Source organism: Camponotus floridanus, unplaced genomic scaffold (genome assembly GCF_003227725.1).
Source record: "Camponotus floridanus strain SB8 unplaced genomic scaffold, Cflo_v7.5 scaffold4, whole genome shotgun sequence".
NCBI classification, from domain to species: domain Eukaryota; kingdom Metazoa; phylum Arthropoda; class Insecta; order Hymenoptera; family Formicidae; genus Camponotus; species Camponotus floridanus.
Window position 1 is genome coordinate 2,854,800 of NW_020229547.1, and position 21,198 is coordinate 2,875,997.

At 43.4% G+C, this 21,198-nt stretch overlaps 1 protein-coding gene across 1 annotated transcript; it reads right to left on the reverse strand.

Moving 5' to 3' along the window:
* Nucleotides 1-831: 831 nt before the first annotated feature.
* On the reverse strand, nucleotides 832-19,204 carry LOC105251835 (doublesex- and mab-3-related transcription factor A2). Its single transcript, XM_025411550.1, has 6 exons — nucleotides 18,391-19,204; nucleotides 16,383-16,719; nucleotides 5,161-5,280; nucleotides 4,350-4,636; nucleotides 2,888-3,185; nucleotides 832-2,411 (listed from the first exon to the last, which is right to left on the reverse strand). Exons 1-6 carry the CDS (start codon nucleotides 18,658-18,660, stop codon nucleotides 2,083-2,085), a joined length of 1,641 nt encoding a protein of 546 aa, XP_025267335.1. The 5' UTR covers nucleotides 18,661-19,204; the 3' UTR covers nucleotides 832-2,082.
* Between the last annotated feature and the right edge of the window lie 1,994 nt (nucleotides 19,205-21,198).

Consider the following 21,198-nt stretch of genomic DNA (forward strand, 5'->3'; position numbering starts at 1 on the left):
TTGAATTGGAAAAAGATTATTATGTACAATTTAAAATGGAAATATAAAATTTGAAATGGAGATCTAAAAATTCGTCAATTTACATCGAGGAGGACATATGCGAGTGTGGGAAATTTTATGACGCATCCTCTGCGACTGTATCCGCGTAAATTGAGCGGCAAAATTGACTACTCGCACATTGACCGAGATCGATTTATTGGAAACGGCGTAGCGCGATTTGAGATCGATCGACCATGAAACGATTTCGGGAATTCAACGACGTCGCATATCCCATTTCTTCACCTGCAAACGGCGCTCGTCATCCGATACCTTTTCCTTTCGTTGATCGAAGGTCGCTGTGAAATTTTCACTCAGCCGGAAGACCTGTCTTTCGTAAAATCAGTCCACGCTCTTTATCTCTCGCATCTGGAAAAAAGACACGTGTTTCGCATCTCCTTCTGCCGTAACGAATTACGTTTTCCATTGGAGAGGATGTATCATTTATAATATGAATTACAAAACCTTTGACAAGTATATTGTCAAGGATTAGTTAGCTGATGCGTAAGGATTATTTTTAAATACAATTATGCAAATAGTTTTAAATTATTAATCATATATTGTCGGAGAGAGATAAAATGTAAAAAAATTCGACATTAAGTATTCATATTCGAGTAGAAATTAATGAGAGGTGAGATAAATTAGCGTCGTTTATCGAAAAATTTTTCGTATATACATCCACATTTATAGCCATTATTCTTCAAGTTACGAAATCAAAATGATCTGTATATGAAAAATTGATTTAATTGGATCGAGAAAAATGGGACGCGATGAATAGACGATCGATATGGAGTATCAATTATCTTATTTATTGGATGTATCTTCGGTCTATACATTTTTTCGAGTAACATGTCATTTGTGGTAACTACGGTAAAACGATGCTTCCGGTCCGCTAGCGGCTAAAATCTAAATATCTTGCAGGCGTTATTTACTTACAGGCAAACACTTATATGTATATTACGCGTTTAACATACTCCGGCAAATCTCGAGATTAATGCAAGATAGAATTAGCTATATAGACTTGTATTTACAGACTCACCTCCCTCCTCGTTTGGCTGATATAGTCGTCGAGAACTTGTTACCTACATACACACACACATATCTCTGTCTATATTAGTCTTTATCTACACATGTATAAAGTATACTCTGAAGACGAATCGCGGCTGCGGATCCTTTCATCTTCCGATGGCGCTTCTTTTCTCGCGTCATCGATGCGATTTTTCTTTTAACGCAGAGATATCTGATTAATCCGGACATATTTTCCGCAGCAGTAGAGATGTATACGTGTATGAATATTAAAACGGATTGTCAGACACCCTCGCTAAGTCCTCGACGCCCTTGCAAAGATGCAAGAAGCGACGATCTTTGTTCATTTATTGTCTACTGGAACAGCTTCATTGCGACTGTCATTGGATTTACATGTTGCCCGCAAGCGTCGATAAGTGAAGTGGATCCGATTTTTCGATCCTGGAGTTTCTTCTCGAGACGACAACTTATCTGACTCTCTCGAAGTCATAATCTTCCTTTCGGAGTTAGAACTTCTCTCCGCGACACATATTTTGCTAACGATCGAAATTACGTATATTCCTGCTAGCGAAAGGACGGTCAGTCACTAAATTTATCCTCCGTGTAAAGATGATTAAAAACGATGTCCAGTCCAAGGGATCGGAAAAGAATCTCCGTCTTGCCTCGTAGATATATTCTGTTCCGCGTATTCAGAAATTACAGGGGCATTATCCTCGGAATATTCAGAGTCTTTCGCCGATCGATTATTCCGAGCAGTTGCTTTCTCGATAGAAGGATTGTCGATTCCGCCAGTGTATAATTTCCGATCGAACGTGAAACCTTCACGATCGCGCATTATTGTCGTCGCGATTATAGGATTTGAAATAATCTCTCGCTCATACTTGGATGAACGCACAGAGACCGGACCACGTCGAAGCCTCCCTCATCGGGCAGCCATCGTTATCCGGCAGGAACACGCGTCGTCGTCCGTTATGGGACGATCGAGGGATACGACCAGACGGCGGCATGGCTTTCGTCCGGTCACTCGGAGTAGCTGGTCTTGTCGCTGGCGTCGTCGGGACTGGTCTCCCGGTAGGCATCACCGGCGGTGCCGTTGGCGTGCAGGCTCTGGTTAGGCGGCTTGATGACGGTGGGCAGGTAGCCGGTGCCGGTGTACGGCGCGGCCAGGAAGCGGTGCCGCGTCGACGGTATCGGGGTGGTGCAGTAAGCGGCGCGGCTCGCGTACGCCGAGACGGAGGCGGCGGACGCCGCGGCGGCCGACGCCAGGGCGCCCGCCAGCGGCGAGAACGCCGACTTGGGCTGCAGGCTGTCCTCGCAGACCAGCACCTCCATAGCGGACACCACGTCGCCTGCCGACAAGGCAGAGTCTCTTTTGTATTTTTCACTATCAATTATCGTTATTATTCCTTATATATTATCGAAATTAAATGATAATTTCGTCGCGAACAGAGAATCGCTCAAGTGACGTTAGAATCTCATAATTTTTACTTGAATATATGCTCGCGTGTCAAAGTTAATTTATAATTTAAAAGAAAGACGAGGTTTTGCTAAAGGTGAGAAATAAAATAACGAACACGTTCTCGTTTAACAAAATCGTCCAACACATTGCGGTTTTTCGGATAATTAAATACAGTTATATTCTCGCAAAAAATTATGAGAATGTAAATTTGATTTTAGATACAAGTCTTCTCCAAGAATTGGAAAGGATTACATGCATTTAATAATCAATCATGGGTTCGTCGTCGATGTAACGTTTCCGAAACAAACTTTTGTGCTGGGTAAGATTGTAAAAATTTTTCGGAGGAGCTCCAAAAGAAGATCCTACCTTTGCATCGATGGAGAAGCGCTTCGACGTCGGCGCGACGTCTTCCTGGGAATACTCTCAGCAGGACGTCCACCGGCGAACGTTGCTGCTGCTGCTGTTGTTGCTGTTGCTGTTGTTGTAATTGCAATCCGCAGGTCTGCTGGAGATTCTGCATCTGCATCTGCATCTGAATCTCTCGCGGCTCGGGTATGTGATGGTGATGCTGATGCTGATACAGAGCCGGCGTGCAATACGCCAACGGGCTCGCCGTCGGTCCGTAGAGAGGCGCGTACGGAGGAAAGTGCACCGTCGCTGCGGCCTGCAATCGCGAGAACGAGTTTATAAATTGTCGCTCGCTAAATTGAATCGGATCTCGCGGCTTCGCCTGTACAAAGGCGAAAGAAAAACCTCCTGCCTTCCCCCTTTGACGCTACATCGCGATGTGAATAAATATACTACCATTTTTTTTAACAAAAAGAAACCTTATTCATTCCTTTCATGATGATGATTTCGAGAGAGAGAGAAATCTATCAGGGTGTCTATTGAAATCTTAAAAAAAATTCGTGATGATGATTTCGAGAGAGAGAGAAAGAGAGAGAGAAATCTATCAGGGTGTCTATTGAAATCTTAAAAAAAATTCTCTGAGAATTCCAGGATATTTTTGTTCCAATTTAAGATAAAAAGAATATTGCAGTTTCATGATAACGATTTTAAGAGAGAGAGAAAGATTTATCAGAATGTCTATTGAAATCTTGTAAAAAAATTCTCTGAAAATTTTAGAATATTTTTATTGAAATTGCAAATAAAGAGAATACTTTAAAGGTCTTTTGACGCGACTTTCTAAAATATATTTTTTTATTGCATGCGTTTTATAATAATTTACACGCATGCAGAGAAAAAACACTTGGATTTCAAGTGCTAGATTTGTAAATATACCGAAAGAAAGAAATGAATACATTTCCAAGATAAACATTTTTTACTTGCAAACACATTTTCTTTCTTTCATCACTGAAAGTTATAATATAGTATATAAATAAGTATATAATAAAAAATATGCATTGCATGTTCAATATTTTGTTGAGACATTGAATATATATAAATGGAGAGATAGATATATATATTTTATGTATTGCAAATGTGCATAATTTTCACTGAACTTGTCGGCTATTTACAATATAAGAATAAAATTATTAAAGAGAGAATTTTTGAGAAAATTTCTCGTATCCCAATAAAATTCGAGAATTCCCTAATCTTTCCAGATACAAAAGAAATCCTTGAAAAATCCAGATTCTTCATATTTTTCCAGAAAGTAATCACTGTGTGAGAAGAGAATCTTATTCGCAATGAAGAAACTTGATGCGTCTTTTACTTTTCTTGATGTATCATTAATTCCAATTACAAAGCTAAAATATTACTTTAATGATCAATTAAGAGAATCGATAGAGATGCACACGCTCGGTAAAGGATCGTAAGTAAAACTTACAGCTAACGGAGGAAGCGGGGGACTGGGCCTAGGTTGTACCAGATCCACCGGTTGTAGGGACGTCTGGTGCGTCTGCTGCGGGGGGCTGTCGCTCTTGCGTAAGCTGAGGTTTTCCGGCGCCGGTGTGTCCTCCCTTTGCGGCGTCAAGGCCGGTGTCAACGGCGGCGTGTGCGTCGGACTCTGCGAGCCCGGTTCGGGGCTACCATCCTCGGAGTCATTGAGACTGCTGGTGCGCTTCCTCAGCGTCGCCTCGCCGGACTCTGGTATCCCCGACGAAGTCGGTACCACTGTAACATTCGTCACTTCGCAGGAGAACTTCATGCGGGGAACTCGACAGTTTACATTGACGTGTGAGAAAACGAGAGAAGTTGTAAAAAAGTCAGTTGTAAAGAGGAGTAATTGGATGCAAAGAAATGATTAAGTAATGAAACATTAAGACTATAATGTTGCAATATACGATAATATAACATATTATTTCTTATATATTATAATATTATATATAATATACAATAGTACAATATGTTATTTATATTATATACATATCAGAAATATATTATATAATATATTAATATATTTTATATATCAATATAATACGTTATATATATTTTTTTTCTTTAATATGATAAGTATTTAAAATTTAATTTTTACATTTTTGCCTATTATATGAATAAAGAAATAATTTTTTATATTTGTTTGGCTCTGTCTAGAGAGACAAGGATGTATAAAATTATTTCCGATTAAAGAAAAGAATCAGATAAAACATGTAATTCTCAAAAAAAATGTGTGTGTGTAATAGTGATCTTAGCAATACCTAATGAATGATCGACTCGCAGCTCGCCACCAGAGTCGGAATCACGATCGTCCTCGTTGATATCGCTGGTCGACAGGATCGTTGCCGTCGTGCTCTCGGAGACTCTGGATCGCTTCGATCCTGCAAAATATAACAGCATCGTCTCTCACGGTATACATCTTCAACCTTTTTTTTTTAACGAGAGAATCCGAGGTTATCGCGATTTTCCCTCTGTTTTTATCAATCGAGATTATTGAAGAATAATAAATTGACGGAAACATAAAGAGGGGCACGTCCTTCCGGCGCTTTATTCGAAAAGCAAAGCAGGGCACGAAACGCACTTCTCGAGGGCACGCCTCGAGTTGTAGCATTCGTGTACACACGGCCGTCGGTGAAATGCGTGAAAGAATCCCTTGCCTGGTGAGAGGGTGCAAGTATCTGACCGCTCGTTAAAAAGTTTAACCATTATTAGCAAGGGAGAGATTGATAGAGACCGCGGGGAAATATGTAGCTAGAGGAGCGCCTTCAGCTTTCGTCTCTCCCTTCCCTCTTCGTCCCTCCTGCCGCCCTCTTCCTAATCGACCCTCCCTCTTACTCGAGCACCCCTTCGCTCGTGCCGTTCGAGTACACGGGACTCTTTAGCGATTTCTATCGTACGGTGAATTACGTTCCTCGACGCGATACAGGTCCGATGAATACGATGCGATTTATCGATTGGTAGTAGCAATTATTTAATCCTTCTTACGGCATACATTTTAATCTCGTTTCCATTTGCCCCGGAGTTTCTAACCGGAGAGTACAATCATAATACCTCCACGGATATCGTCAACGTTCCCTCCTCTCCGCTGGCAAAATTCCACGCTGCGCTACTTGACTTAAATGCGTTCACAATATGCATTATTTTCATTAATTGTCAACCGCCAATCAACCTTCAATCCATTCGCGATCCGTCGATTTGTCAGCGTTGAATGAAACGAGATAATATCGAGCGCGAACGGGTTCCTCTCGAGGGGAAAAATTCCGCAGCAGGATACAGCTTCTCCCCCCCCCCCTATCCCTCGCCCTTCCGGCATCCAGATAATAACATTAGTAATTGACATCCGGCCGACGTCAAAGGAAAGGAATGCAATATCGAGGGCCGATGTTAATGTAGCTGCTGGCGAGAGAGGACTCTTAAACCCCCCCCTCCTCCCCTTCCGACATGCCACGAAGCGTTTGTGTAAGTGTCGCGCACACCGATACGCGAGCACCGGGAAAGAGAAAATCGCCGGTAGATATTACCGGCGGTTATTAAAATATCATTCTCTCGCGGAGAGACCTTCCACCGGTACCTCCCCCGGTAGAATCCAACCCCTCCGGCTCCCTTCGTGCGTGCCACCCGACGCTCTCATGCGCGAGGCTGAAAAAAAAATTCATATATCCCTATCCGTAACCTTCGTAAAGTCCCGGTGGCGGCGTAACGAAGTGCACGTCTACCGGGTCCTTGAGGGTGTCAAGTGTCCGTGCTGCGTTCCTCGAATGTACACAGGGTGTCTCAGGTGACGCCCGGTGCAAACACTGTTACGATCCTGTATCATGGTTCACAATGACAGCGAAATTACCGGCGATTTATGCCCGACCCTTTAAGCGCAACTTGAAAAGAGTTATTTGGCGTGTACTTTTAGAGACGTCGTATCGGAGTAACTCGAGAGTTCTCGCCGTTTTCCTCCCTATTTACTATTCAAAAACATCGGAAATATGTATACCAGTTCCTGAATTGCAAAATATGTCAAATGTATTCGTGGAGGAGGAGAAATCGCGGAGGAAATATCTAGCGCGATATGTCTCAGTGTCCTTCTCGAAAGTGCCCTCGAGTCTAATCAATGGCGGAAGAGACGAGAAAAACGAGAACACGAGTCGTGGAAAAAACGCCCTTCTGGGCGAGGCGAAGCAACGCGACGGCAATAGAGAACACAGTATCGCGAACAGGAATCTCTTTCTTTCCCCTCCTTCTTCCCTTTCTCTCCCGGTGCTTGTCTTGAATTTCGAGAAGGGTGCGTGTGCAATTTATTGTAATCTCTCCCGTCCCAAGCACACACACACACGCGCGCGCGCGCGCGCGCGAATAAGAGACTAACTCTCGGGTGTGTCTTTCGACGCAGGGCAACCGGGTATATATATATGTACCTAGCGTGTATTTTGAGACGCGGGGAAGTTAATAAAACTCGTTTCGCGCCGTGAAGGAGAGAGAAGCGCCAGCGCAGATACGTACTCATCCACGACTTGACGAAGAAACGTCGACGTTAAATCGAATAGCGGCGGTAAATATCGAGAAATGTCGTTGGCCAATCAAGTCTTTCGTCAAATAAAAATATCGCTTTCATCATGTATTTATCTTTGAAATATAAACGAAACGAGATTCTTCTCCTGCACCCGTCAAAATTGCGAAAGCTACTTGTTGCTGGAAAATAACAAGAATGACAATATCAGAAGCTAAACATCAATTTTTATTCCTCGCAAACTGACATATTTAACGCTAATTGTCATTATATAACTGTCACTAAAACTCGTGCATCTCTTCGATCATCGGAGGCTGTCGCTTGAAAGCGACAAGCTGACGTCTAGAAAACTCATCTAGCCTGGCGTTAAACACAGTTAAACACAGTAGCCTCTTGCGTAGGAGCGGCGATTACATCATTTACGATCACCGATCACGCAGCCGTCACCGACAGGTCCCGCACATTCTTACAGTGCGGCGGCGAGATCGGTGGCGGCGATTAATTAGACATGTTCGACGATGTACATACGAGAGCGCGGATCTCTCTCTTGACCGACGCGATGACAAGACGCGCACTCGAAGCAGATACACGCTCACACAACCCGGCGCGGTGGCGGCCGGGTGTTGTTGTAGGTCTACGCCCTAACCTGCGGCAGCGTGGCGTATCAGCGCACGGTGGAGACAGACGCGGACAATGGAATCATGCGAGGACAATACCGAATAATTTAGAATGGCACATAGATATCGGGAGAGGCTCCCGCCGGCCTACGGCGGCGCCGGCGGCGCATAATAGAGAATAGGAGTAATAGGACACAGAGCCTGGCGGGGCAACTGTGGAGGACACGAAACATCCCTATAAATTAGGCTTAGGCGAAACGAGCCCGCGCGCTCGCTCGCGTTCCTGGATACAAACCCGTCTCCTTGCTCCTGGGCAAGACGATTCAAGATTCCTGCTAAGGATACCTCTACAGTAATTCCACTTTGGAGCGCTATATAAAATCGCTTGTCGAGGAAACGGAACATGTATTGTATGGGCATCGTTATTTAGCTATTTATGATATGATAGAAGAGCCCTTTATGCGTTATCCGACTGTTAATTTATTCATCTCATACGTTGTTTTGAGATCGATAATTCTTCTAAATTTTTTGGTGAATTTTTTATTTTGTATTTCGAAAATAGTGATAGTATTTTAATTCTGCGACATTTCTTTTTTTTTGTTATTTTTAATATTTTCTCAATACAAATATTTTATTTTTTGTCACATTAATTATTAATTCCAAAAATCTATTTCCATGACGATTATTGCAAATAATTATTAATAGGAAATAGAAAAAGTAAATAAAAAATAACCGTATGATTATTATACGCAGACATAAAATTATCTTTATCTTGTGATTTGGAGATTAATATTTTCTTATATATAAAAAAAATTTATCTCCTTTTGTAGAGAAATCAGAAATTGTATGAGATATCCAGTTTTTATTTACAAAGAAAGCAAACTAAAAGTTTTCAGAGATATATTGGAATAGGATTATTTTTTAAAAATTAACTATATTTTTTTATTAAAAAGTATCGATGTATTCGATCGCAATTATGCATGTACATGTTACGAGAATCTTATTTGAATTTTTAGTTAGCCCTCCATCTCCTATCACTTTTCCTCCCCGTACGTAACCCTGTAGCGGCATGAATTTCGAGTTTGCCAGTTCTAGACCCCCGAGATTATGCGAGGGAGATGGTGACTGAGTGAATTATCAGTTTCTATTGTTCGTAAGACCGTAAAGTAACTGGAGTGTGTACGCGAAACTCGGAAACGCTTTCTCTTTCTTTGACCGCGCATGCGATTGACAAACGGCCTTTGTAAATGATGTTAATTTCGGGAAGGGGTCTATTAAATTACAGCTGGAGATAATTTACGCCGAAAGTTGTCCTATTATAAACTGAAATCCTGCTAGCGATTTAATATTTATCGAGCAAGCATTAAAATTTATATACATACAAAGAGATGCGTTTGAGTCGAATAATCTAAAAAAAAATTTTGGAAGGCGAATCTTAAAGTTATATATGTGTATGCAAGACAAATTATGTGAGGAAAATATAGCTGAAAATTTGTATAATAATTCGAAATCTGTCTTCATCATATAAAAAATTTCACAGTCCAGATCATAATATTAATTCAAGAACAAGAATCTTTTCTGTCATTTATTTATTTACCTACATGACAAATATATAATAAATATAATATATAATAAACAAATATATATAATATATAAATTTGGCTAATAAAACCCGGAATAGAGAATCCAAAAATAATTAATTTGAAAGTCGATCATGTGTCTTTATACGAGATTCCAATTAAATTTATGAAACAGCGTGGCTTGAAAGAAAGAAAGCACCTTAAAGTCAAAAAGGAAAGAGAGAATTGCACAGCCAGTAGGGTATCGTGATATATACGCGTTGCAGCAGCAGCAGCAGCTCGAGCCCGGAAACGGAATCTGAGCAACGAGAAAAGACTCTCATTATTACGTATCGATACTCCCGGAAAATAGCAGCGCCCGATCTGCCGTAAATGACGCAATTGACTCGGGAGGCCGGTGCGAAAGCTCGAAGAAAAGGCAAGTTCCTTATCAGGCACACCAAGAGAAAGAGAAAGAGAGAGAGGAAGAGAGAGAGAGAGAGAGAGAGAGAGAGAGAGAAAGTAGGAACGAAAAGGGCGGGGGAGGAAGAGCCCTTCAGATTGCAGCGACAGCAACAGCGAGCAACAGCCCGATCAGTCATTAAATCGTCGCGATTCCCTTTTATTTCCTGCCTGTATACATGTATGTACACGCGTGTGTATGCGGTCGCGTGTCTGAATGTATGTGTGTGTGTGTGTGCGTGGGAGCTACGCTTTACAACATCCCTGTGTTTTCGTTGTGTGCCGCGGTGAAAGGGGTGAATACGAGATGGTTGTGTGTACACCACGGGGTGTATGATGGATAGGGTGAGAGCCGAGGGAAAGAGAGAGACGGAGAGAAAAAACCGAGGGCAGGAGAGGAGAACGTTGGAGAGCGATCGGGCGTAACGTTTTTAATTGTTTCGCGCCCAGCCGCCTTTTGTTTTGGCGTTTATGCCTCGTAAACGTTTGCCAGAGACCTCGACTCTCTCTCTCTCTCTCTCTCTCCAACGGCTTCCTCGGCGGGAGGAAGGGGGTGCGATTCGCCCTCCTCGTCCTGTCGCGCTTCCATTTCCCCCTTCCCTACAGGGGTTCCTTCGAGAGCTCGTCCTTCCGCGCGCCGCGTCTCGCTTCTTTTTATTTCTTTCCCGAGGAATATAACGTGATCGTTAGTTTTTCCTTCCTACCCGCCGTGCCGGTTCTACAACGATGGCTTTCACGCTCGGCTGGATGCTCGCCAATGCGTTGCGTACACGAGGCAGACCGCCATGTTGTCGCGTGTCGGGAAAGTTTCGTCTTGCATCTACTCCGGTGAGTTGTATTTATATCATTTTCTGAATATCATTCGATTAAGAATGACATTATTCTTTTATTTTTTCACCATGTAAATTTTTCTTTAAAATTATTATTGGAAAAAATATCGTTGTAAAATCTCCATTAAGATCTCCTTTTACTGAAGATGTAATATTATATTTAGTATATTTACATATTCAGTATCGTTCAATACTAAACGAAAAATATGTAAATGCTTTTGTACAACGATCGGACACTTGAACGTACGTTCCTCTGTCAAATTAATTAAGTCGACTGGATCAAATGGTCCCTTGTGTAGCAGAAGAGAGCGAAGCCTCTACCGTCGTTAAGTGTCTGATTTCTCCACCGCTCTTTTACTTTTGAAGAGGGTTGATACGGCTTCTGAAGATGATTTTAACTTCTTCTTCGTCGAAACTAGGTTGCATCGAGTCAACCGTGGATGTACGCGTGACATGATAATACTTCCCAAAATTTCGAGCGCGCGTTTTTTTAGAAGACTGAATTAAAGGGTAAAAAATTCACGAGGAAATATGTAAAGAGAATTTAATTCAGCAGGTTGCTGTCAAAGAGGACACGTTCGATTATCTGTACATATTGTTACAATAGTCTCGAGATCCTTTTTCCTCCCCTCGGCATCTTCGTACCAAATTTTCAAACATTTCAAAACGCCGAGCAACAACTTCACAGCCGTTCGCAACGCATCTCCATAGCATTTTGTATGTGAAGAGGATCTGCTCTCTTACTCGCTTTGCATTCACGCCGAGTTACCGGCATTGAAATCACATCTTTGCAAGATGGTATTTAGCGACATTCCCGCGGATCTCGTATCGATCAACAGAGATCGAGCTGCCAAGGCCCGCAAGATCCTAGGGGAATCGCGCAGACGGGGAACGAGGGAGGCGAGGGAGAGGGGCAAGGGGGGAGAAACGCGTAGTCGGAGAACGCTGGCAGAAGTTTTGTTCAAACACTCTTAGAGACGTGCTCCTTCGGCGGCGTTGCACGTGTACATGCATTCGACCCCGAAGAGCGGGTACACCTATGCAAATAGGTAAGGTCGGGCCAGGCCTTACCTATCTGTCCGCGTTTGTGTTCCCCGAAGTCCCGCTGACTCTTTGCAAACAATGTTGCCAGGCACGTCGTAAGAGCATAAGTAGCCGTGCGAGAGCGTGCCGCGATCCTGCCTTATCCGGCTTCGGATTTGATTACTTAAATCCGATGTGTGTTTGTCTTGCCGAGTTCTCTCTCTCCTGCACGCTATGTACCTCGGTGTACCACAAGCTGATGTAATGCGTGATCGATTAACGGCACCGGCTCTCGCCGTTATTAATATACGATCTTTTTACTGTATTTTACTCTTTAATTAAATACTCTTACAATTGAGCAAGATTATAATTGATTTAATCAAATTTTAACTCATTTTGTATTAACAAAAACGAAAGATTTTATTATGTATTTTTTTAAATTTAATTTTATAATTATTTTATAATTAATTTTATAATTTAATTTTATAATTTTTAATCACTACTTTCAATTTATGTATAAAAATTGCTCGTATGATTAATGACATTCATATGCAAATAGAAGGTCGTTATATTCTTGTGACAGACTAATTCGACTTTTTCGAAAATAATTCCGTTTTGAAATTTATCTCGATTAAAATTCGAAAATGCGGACAGACAGGTGGGGCTTGCGATGTCTCTGAGAAAAATCCAGTCATGCGATCGGAATCTTTCTTGCGTCGCTTATTCCAGGCCGCGTGAATTCGCGCGAGGTGCGGGTGCGGACGATCCAAGGGGAGCGTATTACAGCGGGAACAAAATAATTTCCTGGTGTCCTCCGCAGCCGCGAAGGACGAAGAACGGAAGCGAACTGGTCTTTCACAAAGTTTCTTGGACACTCGAAGAAGCTTCTATCTCTATCTCCCTCTCTCTCTTTCTCTCCTTTACCGGAGAAACTGCCGGATAATGGTCCCCGGTAGACGGAGCGACCAAGTGATCCTTACGGGATAAAGGGTGTGTCGCACACGTACGTACAAAAGGCGCCCGTCGCGTGCGTGTGTGTCATCGCGCGTATTTCTACAAAGACGCGGTACATATCCTCCCTGCTCCTTCACACGGAGAGAATTTCAGCGGAAAGACCAAATCTCTCTCTCTACATCCTACATCCTTTTCGACATAATGATTGCCGCGCGGCGTTTCGCCCTTTGCTACGCGAAATCTACGTCTCGTACAATCTAATCTCTCATAAATATCAGTTGATACGATCCAGCATGAATAACACTCGCAATCCGCGATCAATTATTACGGACATTGTATGATGTGCAAAGCGAAAACCAAAATTGTCAAATATTGTTTATTATTTATCCAAGGGAGTCTAATTAGAATATTAAAAGATAAATGTTTTATAATTTTTGAACAAGTTAAATAATCAATCAGAGAATATGAATAAGAAATCTTCGAAATCGTGACAAATATTAGAAATATAAAAGATGCATGTATTATGATTAAAAAATACACGAGACTATTCTTATTATCTATTCTTACCATTCTAATTATTAATAAATCATCAATTTAATTAAATTAGTATTTATAATAACGCGTCAAATCGTTTCAGACAATCATTATAAATTTTCAAAACGAGTAAGTTCTGTCAGATAAATACGCTCCGTTTGAATCGCGGAAATATCTCTGAACAAAGAGAATTAATGACATTCCACGGTTTTCCGCCATATCGTAATGGCGATAAAAATGATCAAAACGAACAAGTAGCGTTAACCCGCGAAAAAAGAATAACGGAATAAAGAAACCACCGAGTCCCCCCCAGCGTCGTTTCTCGTCGAAAGTTTTTTCCGCGCGTTCGAAGAAAGGGAGATCCCTTTTTTTCCTCCTTTTTTGCCAACTCGCGCGAGTGTCCGTTCCCTTAACATTAAGTATAAAGAGGTGGATATCTCTTTCCCCGTTCGCGATATAATGGGGGCTCGTCGAGTTTCTCTCTGCCACCGAGAGTGCCACCCACCCACTTGGCAGCAGGGGCAACCTCGTGATCTCTCCGACCTACCCAGAAAGGGAGAGAGAGAGAGAGAGAGAGAGAGGAACGTATGGTTGTGTGTGGGTGCGTAAACTACCGACCAACCCAGAATCCCCCGCGGTCGAAGGCACTGGCCCGAGAAATTCAATTACTGCTAAACTTCTCGACCGGAGACTCTCCCCGGCTCGTCTATATACTACTGTAAGCACTCTGTTTCGAAGATCGGTCGGAGAGACATCTTACATTCTCTCCCTCATCCCGCAAAGACGTCGGGCAGGCAGGTACACTTGGAATCGTAATTGAAACCAGGTGCTCCCGAGGGTTTTCCTCGTCCTGGTCGACAGTGTGTTCATCGTTCCTTGCGTCTTTTACTGTCTCTTTAACGATACTGATCTTGATGATTAAATTTTCAGTGGAATTAGACGAACGAACAAATAGGGGGAATAATTTTGTAACAATAGATTGTAATAATAGAAAGTTATTACGACGCGAAAAGTTAATTTTATTAGCGCAATCTAGAGTGTGATAAGTCTTTATTTTTTCTATCAATTCTCTTCAAACAGGTTGTGTTTTAGCAAAAGTTAAATTCATGACTCGATGTATTTGATATCAACAATGATAAATTAAGATAAATTTCCAATAAATAATAATAATAATATTATAATAAGATACTTATAGCTTAGATAGTAATTCGAAACTTTCTAAAATGACAAATAAACCTATGCAGTTTTTGGAAATCTATTTTCATTGATTATTATTGAAAATTTGTAGATATAAATTTATAGGTTTATCGATATCACATATATTAAACTTGACAGATTTATGAATTTGCGAATTCATCCATTGACGAATACGAAAAAGAAATAATTTTTTACTTTCAATTAATTTTTAATTATTTCTATTTTTAAAAAGCTTCTTCCTCGCAATGTTTTCTATTTTCCTATCGGCGACAAAATCCGTGTTCTATTAAGAAGCACCTTCATCTTGAAGAAAATGCTCGCTTCTGATATTCTTTGTCGACATCGTTTGCCTTTTTTTGTACACTTCGGATTTGCCTGCATTTATCAAACCTAGTGCTTTCTTTGTCTCTTTTCCTTTTTTCTCTCTAAACGATGCAATCAGGAATATATCGCAGAAAGCTCGGATAAAATAAAAATTCCGTACAATAATAAAATCGTATGCGCGCGCGTATATAAAGGCAAATTTTTCTAAAGTAAAGATCTAATAATGTTTTTGTTACATATTAAATTGAATTTTTATCAGTTCATTTCTTTACTCTCATCATTAATAATTTATTTAAAATATGTTTATCCTCTCATTTTTCTCAGAATCTGTCCAAGAGAATCCAAAAAAAAGGTCAAAAGCGCTTTTGCTTGGAAAAAGATAGATGTAGCCAATAAAACGCAATATACATGAGCAGTTGAATGGATTGTTCCGCACACTTTTGTTGCAAGCGCGAGCCGAATGGACATGCGTGTAACGAGATGTGTCACGATACAGGTAGATTTTATCAATCGCAACTATTCGCGATACGAGAGCGCGCAACGAAGGGTAATCTTTTGCCGGACGTCACCGCCAGAAATAACAAATAAAATGCAATTGCGAACGATACAAAAGTGCTACACAAAGTGGTCGTTGCAAACCGATAATCGATTGCAACTGCATTGTTATAAAGTGATACTGGTCGAAATAAAAAAAAAACCGACTTTCAAGTAGATACTCCAAACATGGACATTCCCTCTCTCGTTGCGCATTTAACGTTAAATTATCTGTTTAACGAGGAGCAAGCAAAGTGCCGACGCGAAATGAGTGTTCAAAGACGTAGATATTCGGCTCTGAATTTATGTTAAAAACAAGATACATTTTCTTCCCCGAGTATATCGATCACAAGCTAGCGATTTTGCCGAATCGCACGCGCAAAGATGCCGAGATGGCAAGGTGCATTTATCAGAGAAACGAGAGGGCTTAAGCCGGGTCGCGTGTGCATTCCACTTGGGTCGTATGGGGTGAGAATGAGCCGTGGAAAAGAAGCCCTTCCGCGAGGAAGGGTCGAGCGTGGAGAATTAAAGGCCGCCACTAACGAGTACGACTTCCGCTTCGAGTGGTATAATAAGGGCCCGCGAGCTCGCGGCCATTATTTACTTAACAACATTACGGGCCCCGGCCGGGCCACTTGGCCTACTTAAAGGCGTGGTACGCATACTCCTAATGGGCACTCCGTCCGCAAGTCACGCGCGTGTGCCGAACGCACATGCGCTCCCGCTTCTTGGTCGCGTGCCGTCGATTACACGCCCGCGGTTTTATTGCGCTCTCGCTAAATAGCGATACGTCAACTTTCTCTTCCTGCGGTCTCGAGCCCCTTTCCAACGAGCATTTCCGCCCGCGGAAATTTACATCGAAAGTCGCACGCTTCTCTTCTTTATAGTTACAAGGAAAATGTTGAGGGTGCAATTAGGAAGTAATAATAAGGAAGGGGGGAGTTCGCTTACCGACGACGGGGTCGCTCTTCTCGACCTTGGGCTGCCGGTACTCGTCCTGGGTGGACCTCTTCCTCGGCAAAAGGCCGCACTCGGCCGGTTGATGCTGAAGCTGCGTCTGGATGTGCACGGCGGCGGCGGCGGCGGCGGCCGCGGCCGCCGCGGGTATCCCGAGGCCCGCCGGACTCGCTACGTGCGCCGGGTGCGGGGGCGGGCTACCAGCTGGCGTCGCGCCGGCGGCCGCCGGTAGAACCGGAGCGGTGGTGCAGCTGCCGGTATTGTATTGCAATTGCAGGCCCAGCTCGCGCGCCTCGCTCTCCTCCTGGGCCTGCTGCCGTCTGAGCGCGACCTGAAACAATTCGTTCGTAGCTTGTGAGAATTGTGAAAGATGGTAGAGTGAAATTTGTTCGATTGTTTGATTTATTTTCAATTGTATGGGAAGGGGGAGTTGATCTTTTCTCCCGAAATTCTCCTTTGATGAAAGATTTTCGCTCCACTGTTGAGGGAGATGAGTATGAGTTATGTCGCCCCCCATCTCTGTTCACTTCTAGAATCTCGCGACTTATCTGGCGTCGACAATCGGAGTCGATTTCGTAAAATGTCAGTCTCGTTCTCGTTCTTGGCGAACTACTACCAGCTGCTAGAAGAGGAGACCAAGTCCCTGGTTAGAAGGATGAATAGTCTCTCGCACACTGATTTCATTTAATATCGTGTAATTAAAACATTCCACACTTCTAGAGAATACGCTTTGCAATATTATATTACTTGGGAATCTCGTAATTGCAAACGCGATTAGTTAAATTTCGTGCTATAGCATTTTTATATCGTGCATTACAAGTTTGTTCACGGATCACAATCAATTGTGTATATTGATCATTTTGTTAACCGAGAGGTATAAAAAAAATTCGGAGTTTGCAGAAATAGAATGTCGAGACTTGGAATGAAAACGAACCGAGACGAATATAAGTCGATCGTATCGAGGGAGCATGAAATGAAATCTCGGGTGCATGTATAGTATTACGACCCTGAAACGTTACATGAGCTGGTAATTTTATCTGATCAATGAGCTACCCTAACGCGATCCGCGCTTGTGCTAAATTTGTATGAAAACTGTCTCAATGGCAGCTTTCAAATAAAGTTGTTTCAATAAACAAAAATATAAACATAACATATATAATATTATACATATATATAAAATTTAAAAAATTAAACTAGAGAAGAAATAGAGAAAATAAAGTCATCAATTTTCTCTTATACTCTAGAAAAAATATAATAGAATATTATTAAAATTTAGTAGTGGTAAATTGTGATTCACAAATTTCGTTTCATTTGTAATTGATAATTTAATTAATTCTGCAATTCTATTTATCCATTCGTTGTCATTATGGTATAATTATAGTATAATCTTGAAACCTCTCTTGACATGAATAATATTATATTAATGTAAAATAATAATATATTAATATTATATTAATTGACATTGATTCTTTAGTGAGATATTTTATCTCAACATATACATACAATATTATATATATTTTATAATTTATACCTTTTAACACATTTTTGCAGAAATTATAGCAGCAAATCATTAAATAGATATAGAATTCTAATAGAATTACAAGTCAAGGAATGTATCTTTGTATTTTTTGTTGACAATCACACTTTTCTAATATTTTACTCTAAAACTACAAATAATCCCGATGAATTTAAATTTGCTACGAACATCTAAGGCTAAGTTTCTTATATTTATTCTCAATAATGATAGTCTCTTTCTTGTATTTATCCAAACTTCAACCCTCATCGAAGCCATATCCCACACTTTATACACCGATGATTTTTCTCTAGTCACAAGTAAAATCCCATTGATGATTCCTAAAATTATTGGGGGACACAGTAATCCTTAAGGAGAGCAGACAAGAAGTTCCGAGATGCTTTGCAAACAAATCCCTCCCCGGCCGAGGCTCGAAATAATGACAGATTCGCGGCACGCGAACGTCGGACGGCTTCCCCAGGATCTTACCTGAGCAGCCATGACGCGTTGCCTCTCGGCGATGAGGGTGCACTTGGCACACACGCAATCCCGCCATCGGCAATAACGTTTGTGCCCCTTAAGCGCGGACACGACTCCGTGATTACGACAGCGCGCGCACTTGGGGGTCCGCTGATATCTCTCGGCACTGGCGCGCAGGAAGAACGCGGCCGGTAGCACGTGATGCTGCTGTTGCTGCTGCTGGTGCTGCATCAGTTGACCCACGTCGACGCCGAGGCCGACGCCGCGGGGAAGCGACATGTCGTCCGCTGCTCCTTGACGTTAACGGCACTCGCGACGCCGGGTATATCTCCGACGACGACGATGATGATGATGATGATGATGACGACGACGACGACGACGACGACGACGATGATGACGATGACGATGACGATGAAAATGACGATGATGACGCGATCACCGCGCGCCGCGGACGATCCTGACCGGGCGCGAAGCCGCGTACTCGACGACGCTCGCCCCCATGCCCGAGAGGACGATTCTGAGGCTTTTCCCCGGGCGCGATCTCTCGCGCTCTCCAACCGACCTCCTCTCTGCCGCGTATTCGCTCGCGGCGGCGCGGAATCGATACCGCTCAACACTATGTCCCACGATCGCGTGACGACCCGACGGTTCCTAGGCGCACCATCGTCGGGACATCGCGAAATTCGACGCTTACCGCTCGCGGCAAGAGCGACGTAGGCAGATACTTCCCGGTTAACGCGCGCACGCGCCCGCACTTCCGCGAGGCTTTCCTACGACGGCCGTTACGGTGTGTCACGCGGAGAACGGCACCCGGCTTGTTCGGCTGTCGGGGGCCGAAATGCGGAATCGCGCGGAACCCCGCGACATACTCTCGCCCCCTCTCACTCCCTCTCGCTCGCCGGTATTGTCAACAATTGCAGCATCCCGGGTGAGTCGATTCAGGTAGCGCGCGCGGATAGACAGAGAGGCGGTAGCGCGGCGGTATCGGCGGTGGCGGCAGCAAAGTGGGAGCTCACAAGGGGGCCGCAGTTGGCGGCGGTGGCGGCGACGGCGACGGCCGCTCTCTCATCGCCGGGGAGGGGGAGGGAGGGACACGCGAGGAAGAGAGCGGAAGAGAGAGAAGCGGGGGAGAGGGAGAGAGGAGCGAGAGACGGAAACCCCCGGGGGAAGGATAGGGCAGAAACTAACGGTCCCCTCCACGTTCCACGTGAACGCGAAATAAAACACTGTGCCACAGTGTTCCACCCCGGGGCCTCGGCCAAACGCGAGGCCTCGCTGGGACGCGACCACGCCCCCGTTTGCCGCCGATTGGCAGGCCCGTGCTGTACCAAACGGAGATGTTAAGAGTTTATATCTATCGTCGAGTGAAAGAGGGACATACCTAGCCGCGTATCCACCTACCTATCTACCTTCTCGCCCGCTCACCCCCTCGAGATCGGAGAGGGTGTAAGTGTGCGTCGATCGTGTGTATCTTCCGGCGATGTTGGTGATAGCGATAGCGACTGTGCGCGACGATAGTGGTAGTAGTAGCGATGGTGGTGGCGGTGGTGGCGAGATGGTAATGGTGGTGGCAACGGACAAACACATTACTCTTTTATTTAAAACCCGTTCCGGCATAAAACACAATGCGGAGCGATGCTCAGACGTTTCTCCACGCTCCGCCTTTTGTTTCGGCCGACTGTTCTTAACCACGCACGCCTTTCGCGTTTCGCTCCCTCTCGAGAAACGTGTCCTTTTTCTTTCTTTTCCTACCTTTTCTTTTTTTCCTCCCTTTCCTCCTTTCGTCCCCGTGAGCGCACTGTCGCTCGATCTGTAGTCGACTGCTCTCTCTCTCTCTTTCTCTCCCCCTCCCGCCCTCCTGTTCCGCCTTCCCTCCCGCCTCCACCCCTTAGCTCTCTCTCGCTGGATACGGTCTATAAACCGCAACCAACACCGTCATCGTGACGAACCTTTTTTGAATCATATTGTACAATGAGATTTGAATGGGACAGGGTGGGACAGGGGAGAGGAAGGAGCAGGGGCCCCATTGTCGTTTCACCAATGGCGGTCGATTTTATAGTGATCTAATGTACAGATGTTATTTACCCCGCAATGAGAATAGAATAAAAGCATTGTGCGCATTATGATTTGGATCCCCGTATCTCTCTACGTTTCTGCCTCTGCCTACCTACCTACCTACCTTCCCTGCCAAACCTAACTTACGTTACACGTGATATATGTAATGTAGAAGTAGCATGGAAGTCCCGCTCTCTCGTTTCTAATGTGCCTCTAAGAAAGTAACAATTGGTCGGTGTCGGTTATCTCGAATAAGTACTCCGATATATTTGTTTATGAATGTACAAATTGAGGGGGTCCGTCCTAAAAGGGGCGTACAAGTAATAAAGTGGCAGTTCCCTCTCCTAGGCAGAGACAGGTTTACATACATACATCGAGGCATAATTTGCAAAACTGGTTCTTCGACAATAAAGTTGAAAGGTGGAAAGTACAAAAACGCAATTTCACGTTTTAATGCATTTTCCATACGCCCTTTTTCGGGCGAATGCAATTAATTATTATGGGAGAATACACATGTTATTTATCGCGATGTCATATGCGCGTCACGCGCAATCTCCACTCCATCAGATTATCCACATTGTAATTTAGCAATCGATAGAATTGAATAATACACGCGAGCGTCATCGAGAATGTCACACACGAGAGGGTGCGTAATAAATACAATCGCGACCGAGGGGGGGGGGGAGGGAGTCGCTTTTTTTTCGATGACGTCCGCAAAGGCATTTTTCATTTGACGGCGTGCAAAATTTGAGCAATAATAAA